This window comes from Salvelinus alpinus, chromosome 14, assembly GCF_045679555.1.
Source record: "Salvelinus alpinus chromosome 14, SLU_Salpinus.1, whole genome shotgun sequence".
In the NCBI taxonomy this organism is placed as follows: domain Eukaryota; kingdom Metazoa; phylum Chordata; class Actinopteri; order Salmoniformes; family Salmonidae; genus Salvelinus; species Salvelinus alpinus.
The window spans coordinates 54,113,606-54,138,900 of NC_092099.1; the positions used below are offsets into that span (position 1 = coordinate 54,113,606).

Here is a 25,295-nt window from a genome sequence, read left to right on the forward strand (position 1 = left end):
CGTCGTTACCCATTGCTCCACAAAAGCCGCGGCCCTTGCAGAGCAAGGGGCAACACTACATATTGGTTTCAGAGCAAGTGACGTAACTGATTGAAATGCTACTAGCGCGTACCCGCTAACTAGCTAGCCATTTCACATCCGTTACACTCACCCCCCTTTCAACCTCCTCCTTTTCCGCAGCAACCAGTGATCCGGGTCACGGCACCAATGTAACAGTATAACTTTACGTCGTCCCCTCGCCCCGACACGGGCGCGAACCAGGGACCCTCTGCACACATCAACAACGGTCGCCCACGAAGCATCGTTACCCATCGCTCCACAAAGGCCACGGCCCTTGCAGAGCAAGGGGCAACACTACATATTGGTTTCAGAGCAAGTGACGTAACTGATTGAAATGCTACTAGCGCGTACCCGCTAACTAGCTAGCCATTTCACATCCGTTACATGTACATAGTCAAAGCTTTCCTTAAGTTTGGGTCAGTCACAGTGGTCAGATATTCTGCCACTGTGTAGTCTCTGTTTAGGGCCAAATAGCATTCTAGTTTGCTCAGTTTTTTTGTTAATTATTTCCAATGTGTCAAGTAATTATCTTTTTGATTTCTCATGATTTTGTTGGGTCTAATTGTGTTGCTGTCCAGGGTCTCTGTGGGGTCTGTTTATGTTTGTGAACAGAGCCCCATGACCAGCTTGCTTAGGGGACTCTTCTCCAGGTTCATCTCTCTGTAAGTGATGGCTTTGTTATGGAAGGTTTGGGAATCGCTTCCTTTTAGGTGGTTGTAGAATTTAACGTCTCTTTTCTGTATTTTGATAATTAGCGGGTATCGGCATAATTCTGCTCTGCATGCATTATTACATTGTACACAGGGGCTATTTTTGCAGAATTCTGCATGCAGAGTCTCGATTTGGTGTTTGTCCCATTTTGTGAATTCTTGGTTGGTGAGCAATGGGTTCTATAACTGATTCAAGTATTTTTAGCCAGATCCTAATTAGTATGTCGAATTTTCTGTTGCTTTTTATGGCATAGAAGGCCCTTCTTGCCTTTTCTCTCAGATCGTTCACAGCTTTGTGGAAGTTACCTGTGGTGCTGATGTTTAGGCCGAGGTATGTATAGTTTTTTGTGTGCTCTAGGGCAATGGTGTCTAGATGGAATAAATATTTGTGGTCCTGGCAATTGGACCTTTTTTGGAACACCATTATTTTTGTCTTACTGAGATTTACTGTCATGGCCCAGGTCTGACAAAATCTGTGCAGAAGATCTAGGTGCTGCTGTAGGCCCTCCTTGATTGGTGACAGAAGCACCAGATCATCAGCAAACAGTAGACATTTTACTTCAGATTCTTGTAGGGTGAGGCCGGGTGCTGCAGACTGTTCTGCTGTGCCCTCGCCCATTCGTTGATATACAGTGAGGGAAAAAAGTATTTGATCCCCTGCTGATTTTGTTCGTTTGCCCACTGACATTGAAATGATCAGTCTGTAATTTTAATGGTAGGTTTATTTGAACAGTGAGAGACAGAATATCAACAAAAAAATCCAGAAAAACGCATGTCAAAAATTTTATAAATTGATTTGCATTTTAATGAGGGAAATAAGTATTTGACCCCTCTGCAAAACATGACTTAGTACTTGGTGGCAAAACCCTTGTTGGCTATCACAGAGGTCAGACGTTTCTTGTAGTTGGCCACCAGGTTTGCACACATCTCAGGAGGGATTTTGTCCCACTCCTCTTTGCAGATCTTCTTCAAGTCATTAAGGTTTCGAGGCTGACGTTTGGCAACTCGAACCTTCAGCTCCCTCCACAGATTTTCTATGGGATTAAGGTCTGGAGACTGGCTAGGCCACTCCAGGACCTTAATGTGCTTTTTCTTGAGCCACTCCTTTGTTGCCTTGGCCGTGTGTTTTGGGTCATTGTCATGCTGGAATACCCATCCACGACCCATTTTCAATACCCTGGCTGAGGGAAGGAGGTTTTCACCCAAGATTTGACGGCACATGGCCCCGTCCATCGTCCCTTTGATGCGGTGAAGTTGTCCTGTCCCCTTAGCAGAAAAACACCCCCAAAGCATAATGTTTCCACCTCCATGTTTGACGGTGGGGATGGTTTCTTGGGGTCATAGGCAGCATTCCTCCTCCTCCAAACACGGCAAGTTGAGTTGATGCCAAAGAACTCAATTTTGGTCTCGTCTGACCACAACACGTTCACCCAGTTGTCCTCTGAATCATTCAGATGTTCATTGGCAAACTTCAGACGGGCATGTATATGTGCTTTCTTGAGCAGGGGACCTTGCGGGCGCTGCAGGATTTCAGTCCTTCACGGCGTAGTGTGTTACCAATTGTTTTCTTGGTGACTATGGTCCCAGCTGCCTTGAGATCATTGACAAGATCCTCCTGTGTAGTTCTGGGCTGATTCCTCACCATTCGCATGATCATTGCAACTCCATGAGGTGAGATCTTGCATGGAGCCCTAGGCCAAGGGAGTTTGACAATTATTTTGTGTTTCTTCCATTTGCGAATAATCGCACCAACTGTTGTCACCTTCTCACCAAGCTGCTTGGCAATGGTCTTGTAGCCCATTCCAGCCTTGTGTAGATCTACAATCTTGTCCCTGACATCCTTGGAGAGCTCTTTGGTCTTGGCCATGGTGGAGAGTTTGGAATCTGATTGATTGATTGCTTCTGTGGACAGGTGTCTTTTATACAGGTAAGAAACTGAGATTAGTAGCACTCCCTTTAAGAGTGTGCTCCTAATCTCAGCTCGTTACCTGTATGAAAGACACCTGGGAGCCAGAAATCTTTCTGATTGAGAGGGGGTCAAATACTTATTTCCCTCATTAAAATGCAAATCAATTTATAACATTTTTGACATGCGTTTTTCTGGATATTTTTGTTGTTATTCTGTCTCTCACTGTTCAAATAAACCTACCATTAAAATTATAGACTGATAATTTCTTTGTCAGTAGGCAAACGTACAAAATCAGCAGGGGATCAAATACCTTTTTCCCTCACTGTATATGTTGAGGAGGGTGGGGCTTAAGCTGCATCCCTGTATCACCCCACGGCCCTGTGGAATGAAATGTGTATTTTTTGCTAATTTTAACCGTTTGTTAAACGGTGATATGATCAAAGCACTTCGAATTTGCCGAAGGGAGGGTGGGGGAGGGCCTTGTATGCATCGCAGAAGTTAGAGTAGCAGAGATCCAGTGTATTGCTCGCGCGAGTGCTACAGTCAATATGCTGATAGAATTTAGGTAGGCTTGTTCTCAAATTTGCTTTGTGAAAATCCCCAGCTACAATAAATGCAGCCTCAGGATATATGGTTTCCAGTGAAGTTCCTTGAGGGCCGTCGTAGTATCTGCTTGAGGGGGATATACACGGCTGTGACAATAACCGACGAGAATTTTGTTTGTTTGAAAATGTTTGATTTGATAGGGAAGCTGAGAGGTCAAATATACTATTTAGGTTTTCTACTGCCAAGTTTACACCTTCATTATTACAGGGAAATGTTTTGTCCAGGAAGTTGTCTTTAAGGGATTGAATTGGTTGTTGCCTAATACTTTTTTGGTAGGTTTCCACACTACTTTCCTTCCATCTATAGCATTTCTTAATATTATTCAGTTCCTTTGGCTTTGATGCCTCATGATTGAGTAATGCTCTGTTCAAGTAGACTGTGATTTTGCTGTGGTCTGATAGGGGTGTCAGTGGGCTGACTGTGAACGCTCTGAGAGACTCTGGGTTGAGGTCAGTGATAAAGTAGTCTACAGTACTACTGCCAAGAGATGAGCTGTAGTGTACCTACCATAGGAGTCCCCTCCAAAGCCTACCATTGACTATGTACATAACCAGCGTGCGACAGAGCTGCAGGAGTTGTGACCCGTTTTTGTTGATTATGTTGTCGTAGTTGTGCCAAGGGGGGCTACTGGAGGGAGAGAATGCTGTCACCTCCAGGCAGGTGTTTGTCCCCCTGTGTGCTGAGGGTGTCAGGTTCTTGTCCAGTTCTGGCATTTAGGTCGCCACAGACTAGTACCTGTCTCTCGGCCTGGAAATTATTGATTTCCCTCCAGGATGGAGAAGCTGTCTTCATTAAAGTATGGGGATTCTAGTGGGGGGATATAGGTAGCACACAGGAGGACATTTTTCTCTGTTGAGATCATTTCCTTTTGAATTTCTAGCCAAATGTAAAATGTACCTGTTTTGATTAATTTAATAGAGTGAGTTAGGTCTGCTCTATACCAAATTAGCATACCCCCTAGTACCTTTCCTGTTTCACACCTGGTAGTTTGGTGGATGGGACTACCAGCTCTCTGTAACCTAGAGGTCAACCAGTGGGCCCATCTCCTCTATACCATGTTTTTTGTAGGATAACAATGTCTGTATTTCTGATTTCTTTGGTGATGTCCAGGTTCCTGCTCTTTAGGCCAAAAGCAGATGACCTCAGACCTTGGATATTCCAGGATGAGATAGTGAAGGCTTTGTGTTCCCTAAAGTGTCCAATGTTGTTAGTCGTGTGGTTTGGCCTCAGACCAGTAAGTGTGAAAAGAGCCTGCCGAGCATCTGGTACATGCCATTGGCTTGGGCTAGTCTCTCGGTCTCTCTCTCTTTCTGGATGCTGGGTAGGTAAATATTGACACTGCAGGGTTTTATGACTCCTAGACGCTAGCTGGTAATTCTTAATTGCCACCTCTAAAATAATGTTGCACCTAGAAAGGTACACAGGTAAGCTAGTGCTCCGCTTGTTCCCTGGTTACTACCAATGCAGGATAATTAGCATGGCTTGGTAAACAGAAACACGACCACAGAAAAATGCAACAGGGTCTTGGTGTTTGAGTTTTCACTGACTCACTCCATTATTACCTCTGCTAAATAGAGAAAGGGGTCAGTAAGATTTATAATACTATATTTGTTTTTGAGTAAAAATAACCTAAAGACCATAGTGATTTGAAGTGAAATGTGAACAGATGGTTAATAGAAGCAGACTGTGACTCAGCCGTGGTGTTGGAGAGGGCATAACTGTTATTTCAACAAATGGTTAAGAACAGTTTATTACAGGTTTATAAACTATCTATGAACTCATGTTTTACAGTTTATAAACGACTTAAACACTTTTTAAAGTATATTTAAATTGTTTAAAGTGTGGCTACATAAGCTATTAGGATTCATCATGGCCTTATTCGAACAGGAGGTAAACATGTACTGATGTCACCGGAAGGCTGTATGAAAGATCCAACTCTGAGCTCTCTGGCAGTTCTTTACTGTTACGCCCACTGTGTTCACTCTGCATGTAACACACACACACACACACACACACACACACACACACACACACACACACACACACACACACACACACACACACACACACACACACACACACACACACACACACACACACACACACACACACACACACACACACACACACACACACACACACACACACACACACACGGGCACACGGACGGGCACACGGACGGACGGACGGACGGACGGACGGACGGACAGAGGGAGGGAGGGAGGAATAAGTTCATCTGGACTGGCTCCAGGCCTACCTCAGCCTGGCCCCAGTCTGCCCTGGTCTGTCTTCAGCAGCTGTCCTACTGACACTACTGGCCTACTACTGCTACAACTACTAGTATTCGGCTGGGTTAGATATCTCAGTAGTAGGGAGTGGCAATCACAAGGCCTTTTCTTGCCCTGTGTAGCATCCACATGACCGTATTTGCTGCTCAGAACTGGATCACTTACCCTAACACAGTCTCTCCTCCTCATGTTGTCTACAACGCATTTTCATTGTTTTTCATTGTATTTCTTCTGTTTTCTTCTATAAATAGATTAATAATGCTGCTGAGTTGGACCAGGAGATTTCCCCCAGCCAAACTGAGGTCTCATGGGGTTCCCCTGTAAGAGCTGGGGTTTATCCCGTTGACCTCCAGAGTGCCATTATGTAGGTATATGGTCAGGGGTCAATGCAGCTTCACATAGCTTTTAATACACCTTCCTGTTTAGAGCAGAAAAAAACATCTCTTCACCTCTATTGATCTCTCTGTGCGTGTACTTTCATCACATCTCTTTGTCCATCAGTACAATCTCTCTCTCTCTCTCTCTCTCTCTTTCTCTCTCAATTAAATGTTTCATTTGACCTTTATTTAAATAGGCAAGTCAGTTAAGAACAAATTCTTCTTTTCAATGACAGCCTAGGAACAGTGGGTTAACTGCCTTGTTCAGGGGCAGAACACAGAATTCAAGGGGCTTTATTGGCATGGGAAACGTATGTTAACATTGCCAAAGCAAGTGAAGTAGATAATATACAAAAGTGAAATAAACAATTAAAAGTAAACATTAAAATCACAGACGTTCCAAAATAATAAAGACATTGCATATGTCATATTATGTACAGTTGAAGTTGGAAGTTTACATACACTTAGGTTGGAGTCATTAAAACCCGTTTTTCAACCACTCCAGAAATTTCTCGTTAAAAAACTATAGTTTTGGCAAGTCGGTTAGGACATCTACTTTGTGCATCACACAAGTAATTTTTCCAACAATTGTTTACAGACAGATTATTTCACTTATAATTCACTGTATCACAATTCCAGTGGGTCAGAAGTTTACATACACTAAGTTGACTGTGCCTTTAACCAGCCTGGAAAATTCCAGAAAATGATGTCATGGCTTTATAAGTTTCTGATAGGCTAATTGAGATCATTTGAGTCAATTGGAGGTGTACCTGTGGATGTATTTCAAGGCCTACCTTCAAACTCAGTACCTCTTTGCTTGACATCATGGGAAAATCAAAAGAAATCAGCCAAGACCTAAGAAGAAAAATTGTAGACCTCCACAAGTCAGGTTCATCCTTGGGAGCAATTTCCAAATGGCTGAAGGTACCACGTTCATCTGTACAAACAATAGTACGCAAGTATAAACACCATGGTACCATGCAGCTGTCATACCGCTCAGGAAGGATACTTGTTCTTTCTCCTAGAGATGAACGTACTTTGGTGCGAAAAGTGCAAATCAATCTCAGAACAACAGCAAAGGACCTTGTGAAGATGCTGGAGGAAACAGGTACAAAAGTATCTATATCCACAGTGAAACGAGTCCTATATCGACATAACCTGAAAGGCCACTCAGCAAGGAAGAAGCCCTTGCTCCAAAACCACCATAAAAAAGCAAGGCTACGGTTTGCAACTGCACATGGGGACAAAGATCGTACTTTTTGGAGAAATAACCTCTGGTCTGATGAAACAAAATAGAACTGTTTGGCCATAATGACCATCGTTATGTTTGGAGGAAAAAGCAGAAGAACACCATCCCAACCGTGAAGCACGGGGGTGGCAGCATCATGTTGTGAGGGTGCTTTGCTGCAGGAGGGACTGGTGCACTTCACAAAATAGATGGCATCATGAGGGAGGAAAATTATGTGGATATATTGAAGCAAAATCTCAAGACATCAGTCAGGAAGTTAAAGCTTGGTCGCAAATGGGTCTTCCAAATGATCAATGACCCCCAAGCATACTTTCAAAACTGTGGCAAAATGGCTTATGGACAACAAAGTCAAGGTATTGGAGTGGCCATCACAAAGCTTTGACCTCAATCCTATAGAAATGTTGTGGCCAGAACTGGAAAAGTGTGTGCGAGCCAAGAGGACTACAAAACTGACTCAGTTACACCAGCTCTGTCAGGAGGAATGGGACAAAATTCACCCAACTTATTGTGGGAAGCTTGTGGAAGGCTACCCGAAATGTTTGACCCAAGTTAAACAATTTAAAGGCAATGCTACCAAATACTAATTGAGTATGTAAACTTCTGACCCACTGGGAATGTGATGAAAGAAATAAAAGCTGACATAAATCATTCTCTCTGCTATTATTCTGACATTTCACATTCTTAAAATCAAGTGGTGATCCTAACTGACCTAAGACAGGGAATTTTTACTAGGATTAAATATCAGGAATTGTGAAGAACTGAGTTTAAATGTATTTGGCTAAGGTGTATGTAAACTTCCGAATTCAACTATATATATACACAGTGTTGTACAAATGGTTAAAGTACAAAAGGGAAAATAAATATGCATAAATATGGGTTGTATTTACAATGGTGTTTGTTCTTCACTGGTTGCCCTTTTCTTGTGGCAACAGGTCACAAAACTTGCCGCTGTGATGGCACACTATGGTATTTCACCCAGTAGATATGGGAGTTTATCAAAATCGGGTTTGTTTTTTCGAATTCTTTGTGGAGCTATGTAATCTGAGGGAAATATGTGTCTCTAATATGGTCATACATTTGGCAGGAGGTTAGGAAGTGTAGCTCAGTTTCCACCTCATTTTGTGGGCAATGTGCATATAGCCTGTCTTCTCTTGAGAGCCAGGTCTGCCTATGGCGGCCTTTCTCAATAGCAAGGCTATGCTCACTGAGTCTGTACATAGTCAAAGCTTTCCTTAAGTTTGGGTCAGTCACAGTGGTCAGATATTCTACCACTGTGTAGTCTCTGTTTAGGGCCAAATAGCATTCTAGTTTGCTCAGTTTTTTTGTTAATTCTTTCCAATGTGTCAAGTAATTATCTTTTTGTTTTCTCATGATTTGGTTGGGTGTAATTGTGTTGCTGTCCTGGGGCTCTGTGGGGTGTGTTTATGTTTGTGAACAGAGCCCCAGGACCAGCTTGCTTAGGGGACTCTTCTCCAGGTTCATCTCTCTGTAGGTGATGGCTTTGTTATGGAAGGTTTGGGAATCACTTTTGGAACACCATTAACACTACCTTTTTTGGAACACCATTATTTTTGTCCTACTGAGATTTACTGTCAGGGCCCAGGTCTGGCAGAATCTGTGCAGAACACCTAGGTGCTGCTGTAGGCCCTCCTTGGTTGGTGACAGAAGCACCAGATCATCAGCAAACAGTAGACATTTGATTTCAGATTCTAGTAGGGTGAGGCCGGGTGCTGCAGACTTGTCTAGCACCTTCGCCAATTCGTTGATATATATGTTGAATAGGGTGGGGCTTAAGCTGCGTCCCTGTCTCACCCCACGGCCCTGTGGGAAGAATTGTGTGTGTTATTTGCCTATTTTAACAGCACACTTGTTTGTGTACATGCATTTTATAATGTCATACGTTTTTCCCCCAACACCACTTTTCATCAATTTGTATTGCAGACCCTTATGCCAAATTGAGTCAAAGGCTTTTTTGAAACATATGACAATAAGTTAGATTTGATGGAGACATTAAACATCTTAGTACCTTATCAATTTATGATTTGTATCTATGTGGACGAGAGGCAGGGGAGCAGGAACAGAGTATTTTTGCTGAGCAATGCAACGAAGCTGGATCATTGTGGAAATAATACCTGTACCATCTACACGCTGCAAAGACTCCCTAACTCTTCACCATTGTACACGATGGCCCATTGCTCTGAGACTTCTTCTGACCATTATAAAGCCCTTATGGGGCATTCTTGCCTTAATGGCGCTGACTTTCTGGTCTAACTCTTCATCTGACATATCAGAATAGCATTCTCTGACAGACATATTGTGTTCTTTCATCCTTCTGTAAAAAAGCTAACCGTTACACTGTCATGAAATATGATTATATATCGACTATGAAACAAATAGGACATGGCCTGCTTATGAGTTGCCATCAAAGAAAGCTAGATGAATTCAATTGAAAATGGCGAGAATAGGTGTTCGTAGCTAAATGCTTTTGGTTAGCTTGAGAATAATAATTGCATGATTTATCATTCTACGGTATGTATGAATGTATGTCTGTATGTATGTAATCTTATTTTTATTTTTTTTAAATCACCTTTATTTAACCAGGTAGGCAAGTTGAGAACAAGTTCTTATTTACAATTGCGACCTGGCCAAGATAAAGCAAAGCAGTTCGACACATACAGCAACACAGAGTTACACATGGAGTAAAACAAACATACAGTCAATAATACAGTAGAAAAATAAGTCTATATACAATGTGAGCAAATGAGGTGAGATAAGGGAAGTAAAGGCAAAAAAAAGGCCATGGTGGCGAAGTAAATACAATATAGCAAGTAAAACACTGGAATGGTAAATTTGCAGTGGAAGAATGTGCAAAGTAGAGATAGAAATAATGGGGTGCAAAGGAGCAAAATAAATAAATAAATACAGTAGGGGGAGAGGTAGTTGTTTGGGCTAAATTATAGATGGGCTATGTACAGGTGCAGTAATCTGTGAGCTGCTCTGACAGCTGGTGCTGAAAGCTAGTGAGGGAGATAAGTGTTTCCAGTTTCAGAGATTTTTGTAGTTCATTCCAGTTATTGGCAGCAGAGAACTGGAAGGAGAGGCGGCCAAAGGAAGAATTGGTTTTGGGGGTGACCAGAGAGATATACCTGCTGGAGCGCGTGCTACAGGTGGGTACTGCTATGGTGACCAGCGAGCTGAGATAAAGGGGGACTTTACCTAGCAGGGTCTTGTAGATGACCTGGAGCCAGTGGGTTTGGCGACGAGTATGAAGCGAGGGCCAGCCAACGAGAGCGTACAGGTCGCAGTGGTGTGTAGTATATGGGGCTTTGGTGACAAAACGGATGGCACTGTGATAGTAGAATATATATCGTAGAATGTTATGAACCGGCACTGAATCGTAGGAGCTAACTACTAGCTATATAGAAGTTGGATGGAAGAACGCCCAGTGCTGCTTACCTGAGATGCCATCATCACACAGTCTTTCGTAGGTGTCCGCTATGACTTCCTTTGTGTTGGTAAGAAAGGCTGAACAGTATTGGTTGTAGCCAAACTGACACTCAAAAAATGGCCAAAATGGAGGGTGGTTGATAGCGAAAGTTTTGTTTTCAAATACATTTTTTGTTCTCTAAAGATTTTTGGGGAATAAAATGCATAAAGTTTTGCGCTCTATTACAAAATATTTGATTGCATTTTTTAATCAGCTGGCTGGTTATACGCTGTACCGGCAGGATAGAACAGTGGCGTCTGGTAAGACAAGGGGTGGTGGACTATGTATTTTTGTAAATAACAGCTGGTGCACGATATCTAAGGAAGTCTCGAGGTATTGCTCGCCTGAGGTAGAGTATCTTATGATAATCTGTAGACCACACTATCTACCTAGAGAGTTTATCTGTATTTTCCGTAGCTGTTTACGTACCACCACAGACTGAGGCTGGCACTAAGACCGCATTGAATGAGCTGTATTCCACCATAAACAAACAGGAAAACGCTCACCCTGTTGATTCCAAATAAAAAGTTGCTTAGTCGTTGTGCGTTCTCAATGGACATTCGGGTGCTTTCGTAAATTCGCTCTGGCTATCTACTCCGATTTCAGAGCGCTCTCGTCTGAGTGTATCAGAGCGCAGAATAAAGAATTTACGAGCACTCAACACCCATTGTATATGGCCGGTGTCAGTAAACGTCGGCAAAAAAGCGTAATGAAATTGTTTCCAGCAGCACAGTTACAGTCATCAACACTCTGGTTAACATGAAAACTGCCTAACCAGCTCTGCTAGGGCGAGTAAAATGGTCAGAGTGGTCTCATTTGTGTCTGGAAGTAGCTAGCAAGATAGCCAACATTAGCTTGGGTGCTTGACTGACGTTGTAAGGCCAGAACGCTCAAATCAACCCTACTCCTCGGTCCGAACGTTCAGTGTACGCTCCGAGAGCTAAATGGTCTGAATTTACCCAGAGGGTTTTTCATTTTTCATGGAATAGAACCACCATAATATGAATCAAATCAATTAAGCAAGTACCAGTCAAAAGTTTGGACACACCTACTCATTCCAGGATTTGTCTATATTTTTACTATATTTTTTACTAATAATAGTGAAGACATCACAACTATGAAATACACATATGGAATCAGTTAAGAACAAATTCCTATTTACAAGGACAGCCTACTCCTTCCTCCCCATCGGGGAATTGAACCCCTGTCTCCCGCGTGCCTGCAATATGGAAGACTATCAAATGCTTCTCAAAGATGCCCTCTGGTGTCAAACTAGCAGTAACTTGCATTAACAGAAAAAATGACTGACAATTAGATAACGTGCCACAGAATGCTGCAGCAGCACGCAAGGTGTGCCGCCGTCTGACGCAACTTTTAAAGGAGGAACCACTGTAGCTATATTGGCCGGTGACAATATATCCTCCAAACACCGGCTTTGAGGGCATTATCACTTTTATTCAATGGGTTACCAACATATTCAAATAATGAGTGACATATTTTAATTTAAAACTTTATTTTTATGAATTTATTTATACTATTTCATTCTTCCACGAGATATAGTTGACACACAGATCTAGGGTTGCTACCCAAGCCGGCTGGTCGTTTGTTCTATCGGTTCGGTTGCCAGAGACGCGACCCAGTCATTAAGTCTAAATGTTCCGTTTCCATGATGGCTGGATGTTCTTATCCCTTGCTTGTTAGCTAGGCAACTTTGGCTAACACAGTCTTCTAGTGATCTGTTTTGGATACATCCATAACAATGAGCATTATAATGATGTGCGATTTCACCTGGCACAGAACATTTGCTCTTTCGGCAGGCCACTATTGAGAAGAGATAGCCAACTACACAGCTAGCACAAACTAAAGCTGTAATGACAGCAAACCAGCTGCATTTCGTGTTTTTATATTGACAATTCTTTGCATACAGTATATCAATAATAATTATGCTGATTCATGATTTCGACTGGCTGAGAAAAGCTGCCAGCCTGTCTGTCTCATCTCAACTCCTGACACGTTCATTAACATAGGACAGCAGGAGATTGAATTTCAATATTGAAACAATGTTGCAAATGTCGGAGAGACAGACAACAAGGTTTATACAAATCTCTGCTGTTGAAAACCAAAAACCAAACCAATTAAAAAAAAATGGAAGATAATGTCTAGATGCTTTTTATAGTGGATATCAAGTCTATAAATTGTCTGGCTGGGCTGATGAGACAGTGGATTGCCCAGTCAGATGGAACAGAGTGATTAGGCATTTTAACATCATAGATTTAGCTGGTGGTTACTTGTGGAATAGACACAGCCTGGAATGTGGTTTTAACCAATCAGCATCCAGGATTAGACCCACCCATTGTATAATAGGGTACTCTCAATACGTTCTCTGTCTGACAGACCCATTTCCCTCAGTGAGGATAATGCTTTATCTATCTGACAGACCCTGACAGACACACACGCCCGACCGCCCGCCCGCCCGCCTGTGCTCAGTGTGCAGTGTGAGTTATTCTGGTTGGAGATATGTCTGCAGGAGTACAGTTCGGTTCAGCTGAGTATAGTGGTGTGTATGTCCCGGTGCCCCTGACAGCAGACAGACAGGCTTCATTCCAAATAGCATCCTATTCCCTATTTAGTGCACTACCCATAGGGCTCTCTTCAAAAGTAGTGCACTAGGTAGAGAAGAGGGAGTCATTTGATAGCAGACGGTCAGACAGTGTTAAGAGGGAGTTTAGATGCACTGTTCTGCTCCTATTCCAACCCAGAACAGAGGAGAGCAGGGAAACTGAAGGCCCCTCACTCTCCACTCAACAAGTATGAATGGTGCTCCAGCAGGCTGAAAAGCATGAACCAACCTGCTCTCTCTCTCTCTCTCTCTCTCTCTCTCTCTCTCTCTCTCTCTCTCTCTCTCTCTCTCTCTCTCTCTCTCTCTCTCTCTCTCTCTCTCCTCTCTCCTCTCTCCTCTCTCCTCTCTCCTCTATCTCTACACTCTCTCTCTCTCTCTCTCTCTCTCTCTCTACTCTCTCTCTCTCTCTCTATTTCACTCCCATCAATCTCTTGGCTTATTTTGTTATCTGTCCAATTTAAGTTATTTGGACAGTAGACCAACACAATGACCATTTATGGGAATGTGGTAACGGGGGATACATTTGGCTTGTACGTCAAATCTCACACGGAGATGAAAGTCTGTCATTTAACGGAATTAGTTGTGGAGGGGATCTATCACACCATTTATTGAACACTGTCACATTGGTATAAAGGGATCGGGAGACAGGCGCAGGAATGCGTAATAGGGTTTTTTATGGACCCAAATTACAGCGTGCCGTGTAAAGGCACGGGGACGAAGACCAAACAAACACGTATACAAAACACAGGGTTGAGACCCAAACAAAAGAGCGAGGATTACCTTGAATAAATACACAAGCGGACAATGATACCATACGGGACGAGACCTGTAATCATCTGCGCAATACACACGGCACGAAAGCCAAAACAACACAGCACAGGTACTCACACGACCAACGGACATTGGAACAATAATCGACAGGACAGTGGTGAACAGGGGGCACACATATACAATTACTAATCACTGGGAATAGGGACCAGATGTGCGTAATGACAGTTCCGGAGGGATCCGTGACAAACACTCTCTTTTCTCTCTCTTCTTCTATTCCTCCTCACCCTTCCTCTCCCTCTGTCAATATCCCCCCATCTCTTCCTCCCCTCTTCAGATAGTGTCCAACGTCCTGATCTTCTCCTGTACTAACATCGTGGGCGTGTGTACCCACTACCCAGCCGAGGGCTCCCAGAGACAAGCATTCCAGGAGACCAGGGAATGCATCCAGGCTCGCCTCCACTCACAGAGGGAGAATCAGCAGCAGGTAAGGCCCATCATGGTACTGTGGTGGAACCACAGGCAGTAAATGACTTGACATAGTTAGGCCGAGTTACTGCTGATGTAAAATAGGCTTTTGAAATACAGTTAATTTATTAAATGAAATGCATATATTTCCTAATAACCTAGTAACCAAGGTCTGAGTTTCCGTAAGTAACCTTTGGCTTCTGCTCCCTATAGACCAGGGAAGGGCAACTCCTGTTCATAGTCAGATTCATGCCTAACATGAGTAGCTACTACCAAGTGCCATATGCTTTGTTAGTCACCCATGATAAGCGCTGTCTTCACAGTAACTAGATGAATGGTGACAGTAGGGCTGTGGCGGTCATTACATTTTGTCAGCCGGTGATTGTCAAGCAAATAACTGTCAGTCTCACGGTATTTGACCGTTTATTAACATAAACACATTTAGCATGTCCTGGCTTCCACACAGGGCCTACAAGCCACTGATGCGGACCTTTGGAACATCTACATTTTAAAAAGTCTAATAAATCCATGTAATATAGCCTACACCTTCACAATACATCCATTATGTACTTTAAACAGGTCTAAAGAAGCATGATATGAACAAAATGTATTCTATTTCAGAAGAACAGAGTAGCATACTCTGAGTTGTCCTTATGTTAGGTCCTGATCTGGCTATGCCATATGGCTGTGGGCTACACTAGTTCATTTAGCAGACAAGATTTGCTTATAATTCCGTGGCATTATTTTATATTATTTTATAGTATGAAGAACACAGTGTAACAAAGCTGAATAAAATAGAAAGGATATTTTCTCCAAATGATTTGAGGGAGCGCGCACATACGGCTATTCTGTGTTGAGCGGTTAACATAGAAACAGGTACTCCTATATGCTTAATTTAGAGTTATTTATGTAACTTTAGTTGTAATACAAATGTTGGACTATATGTTTAGATTTCTAATACATTAAATGGCTGCAAGATGCGACTCTAATGATGATTTGAAAATAGTTGCATGAAATGCATGATCTCTGCTTTGTTTTTTACACAGGCTGTACACTCTTCATCAGTCTCTCACTCACAATTTGACAAGCACTTGATAATGCCTCGTATTTCACGGCTGCATCTCCTTCGTGTGGCATTAATGCCCCCTAAAAAAATCCATGCCTTTTGCGGTCAGTGATCAGCCTGCCGAAGCACCTCTCACATTGCTCTCAGTCATGTGATCGGGTCTTTCTCACAGGCTACAAGTGAAGACAGACACATCGGGGACACAACTGCATGAGTCTTTATCCTATTCCGAGGCGCATATGGAAGATATTGGAAGAACTGTCCACATTTACTTTTCGTCAGCCAACAAGATGAGTAGACCTAACGAACAGTAAAAGCACTATCCTATGTCAATTTACTATCCCCCATACTACAAAAGTTGACCTAGTCTATTCTGCGCCAGAAATAAATATTCCAAACATAGTCTGGGACAGTTGTGGGATACGATAGATCCCAAATTAATACAACCACTAGCATCAAAAAAACTGTTTTAAGCAATGAGTCAGACGCAACAGATGAGAACATTTAGCTTAAAATGTTGATAAATTATAAGGTTATTTCTTCACATTATAAGCGCAGCAATGCGCACACGGCAGTAGGCTATAAGCGTGAATGTTCCATTAGCAGGAAAACAAATGTGACCACAAATGGGATTATGCATGTATTGCTTTTATTATAAAGGTGCATTTTTATGGTGAAAATGATCTTCCCCAAACGTGAAACTCACGCGCTGCATATATATGCCATTTAGGCTCTACACCCGTTGTAAAGCGGATTAATGTGCTTCATTTTAAGAAGTTATGTGGACCCTTTTTTAAAAAGGGGGTAGATCAGCTTTAATATTGCAGATAGATTGTAGCTTTCATCGATGTAATTGTCTGCATCACTTCCAATCCCCCATATATTTTTGGGCAAATATATATATATAGACTACTGTTCAAATGTTTGGGGTCACTTAGAAATGTCCTTGTTTTTGAAAGAAAAGCACATTCCTCTGTCCAGTGTCTGTGTTCTTTTGCCCATCTTAATCTTTTATTTTTATTGGCCAGTCTGAGATATGGCTTTTTCTTTGCAACTCTGCCTAGAAGGCCAGCATCCCAGAGTCACCTCTTCACTGTTTGCGTTGAGACGGGTGTTTTGCGGGTACTGTTTAATGAAGCTGCCAGTTGAGGTCTTGTGAGGCGTCTGTTTCTCAAACTAGATACTCTAATGTACTTGTCGTCTTGCTCAGTTGTGCACCGGGGCCTCCCACTCCTCTTTCCATTCTGGTTAGAGCCAGTTTGCGCTGTTCTGTGAAGGGAGTAGTACACAGCGTTGTATGAGATCTTCAGTTTCTTGGCATTTCTCACATGGAATAGCCTTCATTTCTGAGAACAAGAATAGACTGACGAGTTTCTGAAGAAAGTACTTTGTTTTTGGCCATTTTGAGCCTGTAATGGAACCCACAAATGCTGATGCTCCAGATACTCAACTAATCTAAAGAAGGCTAGTTTTATTGCTTCTTAATTAATCAGCACAACAGTTTTCAGCTGTGCTAACACAATTGCATATAGGTTTTCTAATGATCAATTAGCCTTTTAAAATGATAAACTTGGATTAGCTAACACAACGTGCCATTGGAACACAGGAGTGATGGTTGCTGATAATGGACCTTTGTACGCCTATGTAGATATTCCATTAAAAATCAGCTGTTTCCAGCTACAATAGTCATTTACAACATTAACAATGTCTACACTGTATTTCTGATCAATTTGATGTTATTTTAATGGACAAAACAAATTGCTTTTTCTTTCAAAAACAAGGACATTTCTAAATGACCCTAAATTTTTGAACGTTAGTTTACATATACTGTACATACAGTACTAGTCAAAAGTTTGGACACACCTACTCATTCAAGGGTTTTTCTTTATTTTTACTATTTTCTACATTGTAGAATAATAGTGAAGGCATCAAAACTATGAAATAACACATACGTAATCATGTAGTAAGCAAAAAGTGTTTAACAAATCAAAATATATTTTATATTTGAAGTTCTTCAAAGTAGCCACCCTTTGCCTTGATGACAGCTTTGCACAATCTTGGCATTCTCTCAACCAGAATACTTTTCCAACTGTCTTGAAGGAGTTCCCACATATGCTGAGCACTTGGAGAAGCCTAATTACCGTGACTAAACGGTCATGTGGAATTTGACTGTCGTCATGACTCGTGACCGCTGGTGTGGCAGTAATTCGGTCAACGTAACAGCCCTAGGCAACAGTAATAATGACTTCAGCTCTCCAAGCCACTAAGCAGAGAGAGAGCGATAGAACGACTCATAACCAACAGCTAATTGGCTAGGATTGACAGGAACTGAGAGGAGTGTGTGTGTGGGGTTGGTGGCCTATCCTAGCCCCTTGATAACACCCGCCCACCCACGGCTGCTGCTGGGGCGTAAACAGAACAGGAGCTATGTCCCAAATGGCACCCTATTCCATATATAGTGTTCACATTTTTACCAGAGCCCTGTATATATAGGGAATAGAGTGCCAATTGGGATGTAGCCAAGGAGCTGACATCAAGGGCTGGGCCACACTCTTCGGCCAGTGATGACATCTCTCAGCAGATAGGATCACTGTGGCGTGGGCGTCATGGCAATAGAGGGATGGAGAGATGGAGAGAGGGGGCGAGCAGCCATGCGTTCGAGTGCTCAATTACCCAGGTCTTCCCATGTGGGATAGGCCAAAATCAACACCTCTCCATTTCTCTGTCTCACTGTCTGTCTCGTGTACTGACTCTAATGAACTAAATCTCTGATTGGTACTTTTTCACTCTACACTCTCCTCTCTCTCTCTCTCTCTCTCTCTCTCTCTCTCTCTCTCTCTCTCTCTCTCTCTCTCTCTCTCTCTCTCTCTCTCTCTCTCCCCTCTCTCTCTCTCTCTCTCTCTCTCTCCCCTGCCTCTCTCTCTCCCTCTCCCCTGCCTCTCTCTCTCTCTCACTCTCCCCTTCCTCTCTCTCTCTCTCTCTCTCTCCCCTCTCTCTCTCTCTCCCTCTCCCCTGCCTCTCTCGCTTGCCCTCTCCCCTGCCTTTCTCTCTCTCTCGCTCTCCCCTGCCTCTCTCTCCCTCTCCCCTGCCTCTTTCTCTCTCTCTCTCCTCTGCCTATATCTCTCTCTCTCTCCTCTGCCTATATCTCTCTCTCCCTCTCCCCTGCCTCTCTCTTTCTCTGATTTTCTCTCATTCTCTCTTTCTCTCTTGCTGTCTTCCCCATCTCTCCCACCCTCGTCTGTCTCGCCCTCCAACCCTCTCTATCTCTCTCTTTTCTCTCCCACCCCCCCTCTCTCTCTGCAGGAGCGTCTCCTGCTCTCCGTGCTTCCCCGTCATGTTGCCATGGAGATGAAAGCTGACATTAATGCCAAGCAGGAAGACATGATGTTTCACAAGATCTACATCCAGAAGCACGACAACGTCAGGTACCAGTCACCACTGACGTCATCAGGGAGAGGAGGGACACATGCAGTCAGTGCCATGCTCCAAAGCTATGTCTAGGTCTTTCCCTTCACCAATTACAGTAACATGCTACTTTTATCAGCATTACCTAGCCTCTGAGGTTCAGCTATACATGCTATCGGTGGTAGTGGTAGGGTCTGTCTGGGGCTTGACTGCAGTGCAGTTGTAGTGGGCGTTGCCAATGGTGAGGTTTTAGAGGCCCTCCTCTTGGCCGCAGAGACTAAATGTTGCTTTTTAAATGCTAGTTTCATGCAATTCTACAAATTTTGCCTTGGGCCGTAGAGAACATTTGACAGCTTTAAAGCTAGTTTTCTGCAATAAAACACATTTTGTCATTTGGCTGAGAGAAAAATGGGCGCTGTTAGCGCTAACAGCGCCAGCTGCCCTCAGTAATTGGGGCTTCGCTGAGCAGCAGACAGACAACACAAAAAGAGAGAGACATCTCCTGGCAGGTAGAGAGAGAGAGAGAGATAGATAGATAGAGAGTACACAGTGGCAGAATACCTGACCACTGTGACTGACCCAAACTTAAGGAAAGTTTTGACTATGTACAGACTCAGTGAGCATAGCCTTGCTATTGAGAAAGGCCACCGTAGGCAGACCTGGCTCTCAAGAGAAGACAGGCTATGTGCACACTGTCCACAAAATGAGGTGGAAACTGAGCTACACTTCCTAACCTCCTGCCAAATGTATGACCATATTAGAGACATATCTTTCCCTCAGATTACACAGATCCACAAATAATTCGAAAACAAACCCGATTTTGATAAACACCCATATCTACTGGGTGAAATACCACAGTGTGCCATCACAGCAGCAAGATTTGTGACCTGTTGTCACAAGAAAAGGTCAACTAGTGAAGAACAAACACCATTGTAAATACAACCCATATTTATGTTTATTTATTTTCCCTTTTGTACATTAACTATTTGCACATCGTTACAACACTGTATATATACATAATATGACATTTGAAATGTCTTTATTCTTTTGGAACTTCTGTGAGTGTAATGTTTACTGTTCATTTTTATTGTTTATTTAACTTTTTTACATTATATACCTCACTTGCTTTGGCAATGTTAACATATGTTTCCCATGCCAATAAATCGCCCTGAATTAAATTGAGAGAGTGAGAGAGATAGAGGACAATTGGCTGTGGAAAGAGAGAGAGAGAGAGAAATAGAGAGAGGGCTCTTGACTGTGGAGAGAGAGAGAGCGATAGAGGGCTCTTGGCTGTGGAGAGAGAGAGAGCGATAGAGGGCTCTTGGCTGTGGAGAGAGAGAGAGCGATAGAGGGTTCTTGGCTGTGGAGAGAGAGAGCGATAGAGGGCTCTTGGCTGTGGAGAGAGAGAGAGCGATAGAGGGCTCTTGACTGTGGAGAGAGAGAGAATGAGCGATAGAGGGCTCTTGACTGTGGAGAGAGAGAGAGAGAGCGATAGAGGGCTCTTGGCTGTGGAGAGAGAGAGAGCGATAGAGGGTTCTTGGCTGTGGAGAGAGAGAGAGCGATAGAGGGCTCTTGGCTGTGGAGAGAGAGAGAGCGATAGAGGGCTCTTGGCTGTGGAGAGAGAGAGAGTGATAGAGGGCTCTTGGCTGTGGAGAGAGAGAGCGATAGAGGGCTCTTGGCTGTGGAGAGAGAGAGAGCGATAGAGGGCTCTTGACTGTGGAGAGAGAGAGAGAGAGCGATAGAGGGTTCTTGGCTGTGGAGAGAGAGAGAGCGATAGAGGGCTCTTGGCTGTGGAGAGAGACAGTGCGATAGAGGGCTCATGGCTGTGGAGAGAGACAGAGCGATAGAGGGTTCTTGGCTGTGGAGAGAGAGAGAGCGATAGAGGGCTCTTGGCTGTGGAGAGAGAGAGAAATAGAAAGAGGAGAAGTCTGGGGCTGAAAATCTTACTAGTACATTTAGCTATTAGATCCTTGCTTCCTCTGTAATTTAGCATCAAGGACGTTGGATCCTCTCCTTCAATGGGCTTTGAGAGGAATTAAGGAAACAAGGTTATTTGATGGCTAGTAACCTTTTCAGACACTGTGTTTCTCTGTGAGCTCCAGTTGGACAGAGGAGAAAGAGTGGAGGGTGTACTATACTGTAAGTAGCCTAGCATGTGATGTGGGGTTGCTGAGAGAACAGATAGCATCTTGTCCTGCAGCATGTCATGTCCCCTGCTCTTCCCGGCTCAGCTCAGTTCAGCCCTGTCCCCTCTGCTGTTAGTCAGGAGACCTCCCTCCTGCTTTCCTCTTTTTGTCCTCCTCCTCCTCCTCCACTGTCTCCTCCACTTCCTCCTCCTCCACTGCCTCCTCCTCCTCCTCCACTTCCTCCTCCTCCACTTCCTCCTCCACTGCCTCCTCCTCCTCCTCCACTTCCTCCTCCACTGTCTCCTCCACTTCCTCCTCCACTGCCTCCTCCTCCTCCTCCACTGTCTCCTCCTCCTCCACTTCCTCCTCCACTGTCTCCTCCTCCTCCTCCTCCTCCACTGCCTCCTCCTCCTCTACTTCCTCCTCCTCCACTGCCTCCTCCTCCTCTACTTCCTCCTCCTCCACTGTCTCCTCCTCCTCTACTTCCTCCCCCTCCACTGTCTCCTCCTCCTCTACTTCCTCCTCCTCCACTGTCTCCTCCTCCTCTACTTCCTCCTCCTCCACTGTCTCCTCCTCCTCTACTTCCTCTTCCACTGCCTCCTCCTCCTCTACTTCCTCCTCCTCCACTGTCTCCTCCTCCTCTACTTCCTCCTCTTCCACTGCCTCCTCCTCCTCCTCCACTTCCTCCACCACTGCCTCTTCCTCCTCTACTTCCTCCTCCTCCACTGCCTCCTCCTCCTCCACTTCCTCCACCACTGCCTCCTCCTCCTCTACTTCCTCCTCCTCCACTGTCTCCTCCTCCTCTACTTCCTCCTCTTCCACTGCCTCCTCCTCCTCCTCCACTTCCTCCACCACTGCCTCTTCCTCCTCTACTTCCTCCTCCTCCACTGCCTCCTCCTCCTCCACTTCCTCCTCTTCCACTGCCTCCTCCTCCTCCTCCACTTCCTCCTTCTCCTTTAAAAAAAGCTGACTACAAACGTGTTATGCCAGTTAGCAGCAGTGGGGTGTCGGGATGTTTTGAAGCTCATCTTAGGGAAGTGGATGTCAGAATAGTTGTGCGTTTTTGTTGTGTTACAGTTTGTGCCAGTGTCCCAACCTTTAGACCTTGAGAGGAGTCAGATACATTTAGCCGACTCCTCTCAAGGTCTAAAAGTTGGGACACGTCCTTTGGCTGCAGTGTAGTTGTGCCCCAGTCCACGGTGGCATCCAGCCTAGCCAGCTTCGCAGTAGATGACATTACTTAATATCCCCTCTACAGGACCAGTACTGACACACTCGGGCACACTGTTCAGCACTGCAGCAAACAGCACAGAAGATTCTGTGGAGATCTGTTTCAGTGTGAACACTACAGTAGCATACCACTTAATGTGAAGAGAATCGATTGGATCTTATGCATTCTGGTAGCAAGTGATGTGCGAGTGGACATTGGAACTTAGCCCGGTGTCTCTTCCCAGCTGATGTTGTCAACTGCTGTTGCTTAGGATATTGGTGATGTTCGATGGGGTCGATGGGGTTACCTGGGAGATCCGTTTGTAGTCTCTATGAAAATGGTGGATGCGTTGGGTAAGGTGGCGTCAACGAGAGTAACAAGAAGTGGGCTCATATCATTTTATGGTGTATCTATGGAACAGAAGGAACATGCTCTGAGCCTCAAGAAGATGTCGGATTGGAATGTGTCGTGTGTGGCTCTTGTGTCGTGTGTGGCTCTTAAGCAAGGCGCCTATCAAGGGTGTTATCTCTGAGGTGGTGCTAGAGTGAATGCAAAGGATATACAGTACGTGAAGAACTTGATCAACCGACTGACCCGCATAGTGGATGGAGTGAGGAGGAAGACCACTCCATCCATTCTATTGTTGTTTGATGAAGAGTCTCTGCCTTCTCACATGCATTTGAGTTTTATGAAATACCCTGTGAGAGCCTTCGTGCCCAAACCCATACAGTGTGATAAATGCAAATTATTAAACCATGTGTCGAGTGTATGTAGATGGGAGGAGCATCATATGCCAGCTGAGTGCTAAGTGCTGCAATCGTGGTGGTGAACTTGCACCCGAATTCCTGAAGTGTCCTGTAAGGGTGAAGGAGACGGATGTGGCAAGAACAAGGGCTTCCAGCATGTCTCCTGTCCGGAGGCGGTGAGAAGAGTGGAGGAAAGGAGGGACGTTGAGGGAGTAATGGTAGTAGGAGAAGAGTCAACAGAGAGATCCTGTCAACAGAGAGATCCTGACATGTTGCATGTTAAGAAGGTGGACGTTGTAGCGTTTATTGCGTTGGTTATCACCTGCACAGTGCAAACAGAGAGGAAATAGGCATCGCTGTGAGTGCGGCTGAGAGTTGTTTGGAACAAGGAATACTGTCGAAGAATGCTCCGTTCTCACAAGCCCCTGAGCCTGTGTAGGGATGTGATTTGAACTGTGACTGAAAGAGTAGGATGTTTATTAAAAAAAAAAAAAATTGTATGACGTCCGGGTTCCCCCCTCCCTGCAATGTAATATTTTTGTTTCATTACCCTGTACAGTAGGTTGCGGCAATACACCAAGAGGTTGTAGTCGGCCATAAAACCTAAAAGCTGAAGAAGAAGCTTAGTCTTCCCAACCCTGAATACAGGTTGTGGGTGATAAAAAAACTCCAAAAGTTGGATATCCCCACACTGGCTGGATTCCAGAAGGGATTACACATCACCTTGCGAGCCAGCTTAATGTGAGTTTCAGGCCATTGTATTACACTCTCAGGATAAAAAGGTTTAGATTTTTTCCTAAAGGGGTACAAACACTTGGTCATCCTTTTTTACCTTTAGTTACAAGTGCATAATTGTACCCCAGTTCATTCCTCAGGCAACATCAGGCCTGCAAGTAGGGTTCCAAAATTCTGGTGAATTTGCAACCCTACCTGCAAGTCACATTATGCTGGCTTGCATAGTGATTCAAAAAATCTACCTGCAAAAGAGCCTGCTGGGAAATATGATAATGATTGGCATGTTTTGGTACAAAGTGATATTTATGACTTTTGGTCCTCTGTCTTAGGGTAAAACTAGGCCCTCAACTAACACTAACAAATACAGTCATGGGTGGTAACTCTACAATTTACTCAAAAGGCAAGGCACTCTGGGAAATATTTGCATAAGGCTTTACACTACGCAGTGTGTTAATTTAACACTGTTGACGTGTCTATATGGGTCCAAACACTCAACACGTTCAGTGTTGATTTAACACTCTGTGTTATTATAATAATTTTTTAACACTGCAGAATTTGCTGTGTAGAGCTATTGCTTAGGATATGGGTGATGTTCTTACCTACAGCTATTGCTTAGGATATGGGTGATGTTCTTACCTACAGCTATTGCTTAGGATATGGGTGATGGTCTTACCTACAGCTATTGCTTAGGATATGGGTGATGGTCTTACCTACAGCTATTGCTTAGGATATGGGTGATGGTCTTACCTACAGCTATTGCTTAGGATATGGGTGATGTTCTTACCTACAGCTATTGCTTAGGATATGGGTGATGTTCTTACCTACAGCTATTGCTTAGGATATGGGTGATGTTCTTACCTACAGCTATTGCTTAGGATATGGGTGATGTTCTTACCTACAGCTATTGCTTAGGATATGGGTGATGTTCTTACCTACAGCTATTGCTTAGGATATGGGTGATGTTAGATGTGAATGACTTAGTTTGTACAGTATCTAACAGACTGGGACTGCGCTTGTCTGTGGTGCGTTGCTTGTTTAGATCTTGGCTTGGACCAGTCTTGACAGGAAGGAGTGCAGCCAGGGACAGAGAGCAGGAAATGCAAACTGACAAGCAGCTAAACGTAATAGCTACACTTTGGTTTGGTTGGACATGACAGGCTCGTTACAACAAGAGAGAGAGAAACAGGCGAAATGGACTGGACACTATCCTACTTGAACTGGCCTTAAGATGACAGGAGGAGTGGTATAAGAACTGTGAAGAGGTCTCTGTCTGTCTCTGTTTCTGTCTCTGTCTGTCTGTCTCTGACTGTCTCACAGACAGACACAGACACAGACACAGACACAGACACAGAGACAGAGACAGAGACAGAGACAGAGACACAGACAGACAGACAGACAGACAGACAGACAGACAGACAGACAGACAGACAGACAGACAGACAGACAGACAGACAGACAGACAGAC

General features: G+C 43.9%; 1 protein-coding gene across 2 annotated transcripts in view; it reads left to right on the top strand.

Moving 5' to 3' along the window:
- The window catches only part of LOC139539096 (adenylate cyclase type 5-like), a 154,426-nt gene that overhangs the window by 62,558 nt on the left and 66,573 nt on the right, over positions 1-25,295 (top strand). For both annotated transcript variants that reach the window (XM_071341848.1, XM_071341849.1), the window contains exons 2-3: positions 14,412-14,561; positions 18,912-19,033. In XM_071341848.1, the coding sequence (XP_071197949.1) occupies positions 14,412-14,561; positions 18,912-19,033 (272 nt within the window). The remainder of the gene's footprint in view (positions 1-14,411; positions 14,562-18,911; positions 19,034-25,295) is intronic.